This window comes from Vespa velutina, chromosome 15, assembly GCF_912470025.1.
Source record: "Vespa velutina chromosome 15, iVesVel2.1, whole genome shotgun sequence".
Taxonomy (NCBI): domain Eukaryota; kingdom Metazoa; phylum Arthropoda; class Insecta; order Hymenoptera; family Vespidae; genus Vespa; species Vespa velutina.
The window spans coordinates 239,373-247,956 of NC_062202.1; the positions used below are offsets into that span (position 1 = coordinate 239,373).

The 8,584-nt window shown below is 29.6% G+C and overlaps 1 protein-coding gene across 2 annotated transcripts; it reads left to right on the plus strand.

The window, feature by feature from the left end:
* The first annotated feature begins 156 nt into the window (after positions 1-156).
* On the plus strand, positions 157-7,727 carry LOC124954395 (uncharacterized protein YMR317W-like). Of its 2 annotated transcripts, none has more exons than XM_047507288.1 (5): positions 157-610; positions 1,313-1,450; positions 1,535-1,687; positions 1,772-2,151; positions 2,260-7,727. In XM_047507288.1, the coding sequence occupies exons 2-5, from the start codon at positions 1,330-1,332 to the stop codon at positions 6,031-6,033; spliced, it is 4,428 nt and encodes a 1,475-aa protein (XP_047363244.1). In that variant the 5' UTR covers positions 157-610; positions 1,313-1,329; the 3' UTR covers positions 6,034-7,727. The 2 variants fall into 2 exon arrangements, with proteins under 2 accessions (XP_047363244.1, XP_047363242.1); XM_047507286.1 differs by having other exon boundaries at positions 1,329-1,450.
* The last annotated feature ends 857 nt before the right edge of the window (positions 7,728-8,584 follow it).

Consider the following 8,584-nt stretch of genomic DNA (forward strand, 5'->3'; position numbering starts at 1 on the left):
AATTGATCATTTTTATAATGATATTTCTTAAAACTACCAATCAAAACGTAAGCATTGCCTGCATTTTTATCGCTCATGAAAAATCGCCATAAAATGGCTGCAAACCGAAGAGATATTTTTTTACGCGTTTATCAAGACCTCGATTGATCGTCAATAAAATTCATTTCCTTTCAACGATTACAAGATGCAAAATTATATTTTAACTTTAAAGAAAAAAATACACTTTTATCGTAATAATGAAATGTCGACAGCCATTTTTAAGTTTCGACTAAATTGGACAATAACTGCGATGTTTTTAGAAATGTCATTTACATGATTGTTTATCCGCCATTTTGTTTTACTGCCGTACGCGCAGTTTTTAGTGGCATTGTGGCTTGCTTTAATATGAATTTATGTCATTGAACTTGATCGAATTGGGTTTTGTGCCCTTATATTTACAGATCTTGCAAAAAAAACGTGGTTTCTGAATAATGTGAAAATCATATTATTGGGGCGATACCATAATGACAATCCGTGAGAAGGTGCCCCGTCTTTTGACCCAGCTTTCCTGACTTTTGAGGCCAAATGGCGATTACCAAATAAAACGAATGATTTTCGCCCCATTTGTCAAGTAAGTTTAGAACAAATACCACTTGTTAATATAAAAATCTGAGAAATTGTTTCTATTGAATCCAAACAAATGTTTCTCTACATGAGCGACCTCAAAGATAATTTGAATCGTGATACTTTATATCGACACAGCTATTGGCTTAAATTAAAACGTAGTCTGTGTTAGACTAGATTTCTCCAAAACATTGTAAAATCTTTTTCAATATTAGAGAAACTTACAATCGTAATTCTTTGTGATATTACATTTATTATGTTTATTAAAATATTACATAGGCTATGCCTAACATTATTGACACTTTTCTATTACACGATGTAGATCATAACAGTGAAGGTTTTTCAGGGACATTCAGAATTTCATAAGTTAATCTTTAAGTAGGTATTTTATTGTCATGTGTGCCATATATAAAAAATATATTTCTGTTGTATATCCTTATATAAGAAAATCTTCCATAATTCATTACTTTTTATCATATAACATGTTGTTTGACAAAATCATATTTAGGTTATCATTATCATTAATGTTTAATTTTTAAATAAATTTATATAACTTGCAAGGGAATATAAATTGTTACTTTATTTATTGTGCTACTGTTAACATTTCTTTTTATTAAAAAAGAAATAATATATTTTATAAATTATAAATTTTGCCATAAAAGGAATGCTTTTAATAATTCATTAATACTTATTACTAATTCTAAAACAGTTGTATGTTTTTTTAGAATGTCAGGGCAGAGTGGTGGACATAAATTACGTTTGTCCAAACTTAATGAACAACTAACATGTAAATTATGCGGTGGTTACTTCATTGACGCTACCACTATCATTGAATGCTTGCACTCGTGTAAGTGATTTTTTTATTAACACATACCAATAGATACATTTGATTTATAATTATACATATTTTTACATTACACATTTGTTTTAGTTTGTAGGAGTTGTATAGTAAAATATTTGGAGAATAACAAATATTGTCCAATTTGCGAAGTACAGGTCCATAAAAGTAAACCTTTGTTGAATATTAGACCAGATTACACATTGCAGGATATTGTTTATAAACTTGTACCTGGTTGCTATCAAAGTAAGATTATTAATTACTTGGATGGAAATATAAAAGGAGTCTATAGTTATTTAGATTTATAAATATTATATTATTATATTTTAGACGAGATGCGATGTAGAAGAGAATTTTATTCAAAGCATCCAGAAGAACGAAGTCAAGTACTATCTCCTGAAGCACGTGGAGAACCTATAGAATCACACATATATTCACCAGATGAATCTCTCAGTCTTTCATTACAATATTTTAATCCACAGTCAAAAGATAGTAGTGATGCAAATATAACCAAGGAAGCAGTTGCAAAATTGTTACCACGTAGATATCTTCGTTGTCCAGCCGCAGTAACAGTATTTCATTTACAGAAATTAATCAGGGCTAAATATGGTCTCCGTGATGCACATAGAGTTGATATAATGTATAAAGAGGAACCATTGAATGGAAGTTATACATTAATGGATGTCATGTATATTTATCACTGGAGGCGGGTGAGCAATTGTTTGTTGATTATTCAAATTATTTACATTTTAATTATATATATGATACAATATGATGATAAATTGAATAAAGATATTGTATATATGTATTAATTTCAGAAAGTGCCATTACATCTAAGTTACAGAATATTTGAATCTTCTCCAAAACGTATAAAATTGTCGGAGGATAACGTTAATTATAAAAAGTCGCTTATTAACACTGGAATAGATTATGTAGAAGCAGAAAATCAACAATTGAATCGTGAATGGAAAGAAGTTCAATTAAAAATATCTGAAGCAGGTGTGATGAGTATTACTGATATATCGAATCCTGGGTTAAAGAGAAGTACAAGAATAGAAGAAGTGAGAGATCAAGTAGGACTGGAAGGAATTATATCGACTGTTGAAACCGCACACAAATCTGAAACATTGTTGACAAATCTAAGTTGTAATAAAACTATTGAAGATACTACGGAAGCTATCCTAGAAAGCGACATGCATGTTATAAAGAGTTCCAATATTTTTTTGAATTTGAACAACTCTCCATCTACTGCAGCAAGTGACCTTATTTCTGAAACAGATTCAACAAGTTCTTTAAATGCTGCTTGTGCTCCCATTCATAATTCGCAAAGGGTAAACACCGAGATGAAAACCCTTAAACATACACAAGACATTAGTACAACTTTACAAGTGAAAACTGTACAAGAAACAGATGACGCTACATTAAACAATAACGTACATACTTCACCTTCGCATGCGGAAAAGAGTCCAGTGCGTGTTCATAAAACATCAAATCCACCAGAGGAAAGCAAAAATGAAACAGATCATATTAATACTGTAAATGTAGAAGGTAAAGAATTGCCAGTAACTAATATCAATAATAATATTAGTACAGGAACGAAGGCTGAAAGTGAGAAGTTTCATGTGAAAAGTGATGTCAAAACAGTAAACACAGGATCGAAGATTGATGCACTAAGCGCAAAATTACAGTTTCAACCAAAAATAACTCATATTAATAACACATATTCGAAGAAAGAGAAGAAAGAAAAGAAAGTCTATTTGCACAGTGACAAAAAATTAGATACAAAACAATTAGAACACGTGCAGCCTCCTATGGATATGAAGAATTTGCTAGATAATCATAATACAAAAACACGAACAAATACTACAATATCTTTATCGAAAGTGACAACTTCGCAAAATACAATAGTGCAACAAAATCAAACTGGGTCATCAACGGCACAACATACAAGTTCATTAATTTCCTCTTCTGGAGTCGCAGTTTCCAATGTGCCGCAAGATACATCTGAGAAGAATACGTCGACACAGTGTAGCCAAAATGCAGCAGTCACCGTACAACAAGCTTTAAGTTTACTCGACCAAAGGATAAATACTTCGGAACGGTCTTCCATAGAGTCTACTGTAGAAGTAAGTCAACTAACAAACGCGAACGCGAATGTGAAAGTACAACAAGTACGGAATAACAACAACACATTATTAAACGAAAGCCCTACATGTCTTAATCATAATATAACAACACCCGCAACGAGTCAAACAACTTTAACATTTCCGTATACAGTCCAGGATATAGTGAATACTACGATTTTAAAAAGTCCACAAAAGAACTCTAATATTTGTTCCACTCAGAAACTAACGTCTTTACCTGTAAGTAGCGAAAGTATGAATATTTCTTGCACACCATCAGATAATCAACTATGTTCCATACCGCATATAAATATGCAAGCTCCATCTATGAGTATTTATTCTATATCCACTACATTAAAAAATAGCTATTCTAATGTTACTCAAAGTACAACAACAACAACAACAACAACAACAACAATGGCGGCAAGACAAGAATTATCTAAACCTAATTTTGAAATAAGTGGGGTTTATTCAGTGCCACCTTGTCCAGATGCTATACCAATATCGCTAATGAAACCATTTGTACGTAAGCATGAAGTAATAGCAAAGGGCACGAACTTAAATGAAATTTGCGCTAAGATTGGTACATCAGGTTCTAAGATAAATGATATTTGTGCAAAAATTGGAGAGAATTCCAAAGAAAAAAATAAGGCTGAAGGGCGCAATAAATCAGATATTCCAGATTTACTTAAAATAGCAAAGAAAGGAACGGCAATTGTTCCTGAATCAACAGTTAAACACATACCAAATATTCCTAATGTACCAATATTTAGTCCTAATACTAATATACCCACAGAAAGTAAGAATACTCATATCACTGTTAAGGACAATACTAACACGGTTCCAATAACATCGACGTCCACATCCACATCAGTGCCAACATCTCATGGATCACAAAAGATTTCTTCTCTTAAGAAACAAAATCAATCGAGTGGATACAAAACATTACGTGATCCACCAAAATCTTGGAATCCTACGTTATCAAAAAATAATTATGTTGCAGTTAAAAATCAGACAAAAGAAATGCAAAGTACACAAAGTGCTGTTTCCGAAGGAACAAGTAAACACATTCCATCCAAGCCTGCAAAAATTTTTAAAATGAAAAATATGCCACGGTATTTAGGTAATCCAGCATCAGGTGTAAAACCAATGTACGGTATTACAAACGAGACAAAAGAGAAAGAACAGACAAGCTCAAAAGGCACTAGTTTAAATATGATGAAAATTGATCCGAAAACATTATCGCCAATTGTTTCAACCTCCAATTCTCCCATTGTCTCTCCACCACCTTATTCACCTAATGCACGCAGCTATCAGAATACTCCATTTTCAAGAGAAATATGTAGGAATACAAATTCACCAATATCACCAAGAAATTCACCAGTTAATATGCTATCAACTAATCCATTCATACCATCTCCTACACCAAATACAAATCCAAGGTTAATATATTCACATTTTCCTCCACCTTTTCCTGATCCAAGCGGATTTCCAAATCCATTAATAAGATCACCTATTGGCATTCCTCCTCCTAGTGCTTTTCACAGTAGTTTACCGCCTACTATAAATAAGCTTTATCAGCGTACAAGTTATATACCACAAACAACTGGTTATTCACCTGTCTCACAACCTCCAACAGTGCAAAGAATTCCTCCGAGTACGCACTCGTCATCACCAAAGTCACCAAAAACTTCCTCCCCCAGTATCATATCGACATCCTTTAATCCAAGCAAAACTGAAAATACACAAACGTCTGTGACCACATCAGCCGATAATGTTACAGTGCTTTTTCCTAAGGGTGTAACCCAACAAGACCACAATGCCTTTAATTTATCTAAAAGTGGAACTTCAAGAAACAGTTCTTCTAATTCCGCAAAAATGTGCGGAGTGGATGGAATAGATACACAGAATTGTAAACAAAATTCTACAGTGACATCCAGTTGTACCTCATTAACGACACAAAGTAAACAGAATATTATGAATAGTGTTACAAAAGTTAAATCTCAACAGATAACAGAAACAAGAAATATCGGTGATTCCATTGAACAAAAGCATCAAGATAGTAATAATCAAATGAATGTGACTCTAAACCAGAAAGAAAGTATTCACTATCCAAACGTGGACTGTAGAAATAATACAGAAGCAAATGATATACACAAACAAATGGAAAAACAAGAAACAATTGTAAAAGTTAATGGTGATATTACAGTTGATCATTTTGATAACGTAAACAAAATTAATGAACACATGGTAGACAGTAAGAAGACAAAGGAATCTACTAATCAGACTGAAGCAAATGTACCTAAAGAAGAAAATGATACGACTAAGAGTGTTTCACAAGGTAATGTATCTATCGAGAAAACTAAAAAAGCAGAAAACAATGAATCAAAGACCGATGATCTTGGAAAAGTAAATGAACAAGTGCAAACAAACAATTCAGATGTGCAAAAAAATAAAGTTGAGTCATAAGGATAATGCAGGGATTCTGATATTATCAAATAAAATTTGTTAATTAATGTCTATGAACAGCCAGATAGAATATAATAATGGAAAGATTATTTCTTAGAAGAAAAAAACAAAAAAACAAAAAAACAAAAAAGAAACAAAAAAACAAGCTGCAAATTATTTGTAGCAAATTTCATGAAATGAGCGTTGTGTGTAAATTAGAAAGATTTGATAATGAATTCTATTAAAAGTCTAAATAGAACTGATGCAATTTTATTTAAATAGATGATATAGTAAAATTATATTGCTTCTTATTCTAACACGTTCCATTTTTCTAATTTTGTAATCATTATGGAAAATAATTTATTCAACAAATATAATGAATATATTGCATGGGTCACTAGTGATTCAGATGGCCTGAATGTCTTAAAAACAGGATGATCATTTGCTGTAGCTTTACTTTTATTAATAGCAAATACTGTTCATTATAAAAAAAATCTACCAAGTTGTTCATAGAAATGATTCAATTTGACATCACCACTCATAAGCCATACTTCATTTTATTGTCAATGCTGTACAATAGCATACATGTAGTACAATAGCATACACTTGTTTATATTATTGGAAGTGTATATTATTTTACAACATACATTTGGTTTTTGTTATACTATTAGCTCTGTACAAAAAACGATCAAAATCTTGTTTCAGTATAATTCTATTAATTTTAGTATTTTCGATTATAAGAGATTTCGTAAGATAAACTTCAGTATGTACATAATCATTTCATTATGATTATGAGATTTTGATACATTTGCAAAATATATAATGTAGATTATATTTTCAATAATTGCACAATTTTGATTTTTATAGTTACTATTCAAATTGGAATAAATTTTCATTCATAGTAAAGATTGTTTAGTAGTCATGGAATGTTAAATTTATTGTTTACAATGCATTCTTAAAATAAAAGTTGAAGCTTGTACAAGAATTTTGATTAATATGTAACAATGTATGGCTTATATTTTGTTTTGAATATTAGCATGTAATTATATTGCTTTAGAAAAGATAATGTATAAAGGTACATATATAAAATTAAATTATTTTACACAAGTTGGCATTATTAGATAAAAAGAAATGAATAACTTTGCTAATAAAATTACGCGAAAGCAGATGCACTTTTTGATGTTGGTGAATTTGTCAAACTTGCAAATATTTCGTATTTAATGGATTGTATTAAAATAATGTAAATTGTAAGTTTATATGTACATGCTTAGAGCTTTTATTTTCATTATTTCGTTCGTAGTATAAACACATACGCTAAGAACACTTTAGTATATTACCTGCACAGCACATCAAATTACGATAAATAGTATATTGTTGTATTTTGTAATATTCTAAAAATATTATTAATACTATTTTAATTTTTATATGTACAAAAATATAAATTTTTTAAATATTAAACCAAATATATAATATTTGGCATTTTATGTTGTAGATATAATTCTTATATTTGTCATGTCTATTTATTCAGACATGTAGACCTATATAAAAAAAATTAATATCTTTATTTTCTGTAAAAATATAGTTCAATTTAAAGTAATAAATTAAATCACTTATATAACGTGTTTATTAAAAGTTCTGTGCTGTATAGGTAAGACATTTTTTTTTCAATTGCTTTGAATAATCATTATTTTTGAATATATATCTATCTATAAAACAATAAGCACCTGCTATCGCCATTTGCACAGTAATATAACCTTTGTAAGACGTAAAGGCCTATGTGGCATCTGTATATATTTGTATATAGAGATGAAGGGGACGTGTTAATAATAAAAATATTATATATATATATATATATATATATATATATATATATATATATATATATAAAATAATAATAATAATAATAATAATAATAATAATGATGAGAATAGTATATATGTTATTGTTGTTATTATTATTATTATTAATATTAATATTATTATTATTATCATCATCATCATCATTATTCTTATTATTATTCTTTTTGTTCACAAATTATCGACCATTTACCTATTCATATGTAACAGAACGTTATTACCGAATAATCATCATCAGCATCACCATCATTTTCATTCTGATTATTATTATTGATGTCGTCTATATCATCATTATTGTCATCATCATCATCATCATCATCATCATCATCATCAATCAGAAAACAGTTATACAGGTGCATACACATAAGTGTATGCATAATAAAGTAGATGTTATAGAAACAACTAAACTTGAATATATTGTTTAACACATGTTACCGTTCTTCAGCCTTGCCTGTTTCTGTATACACAATTTCATTTTATTGCAGACATACAGTAAAAATTGAAATAAAAATTTATTGATTTTTTTTCTCGTAAATTTATTCATAATTTTGTATAATTTTTCATTTGCTAAGGGAGGCAATTTACATAATATTTATGTCGTATACAAAAATTATAAGTAATGTAGTTGGAGAGATATTTTATTAAAGATCTATGTTATAATGTATTTTGTTTATATTTCAGTACACATTGTTCATGTTGATTTGTTGGTGGATCTA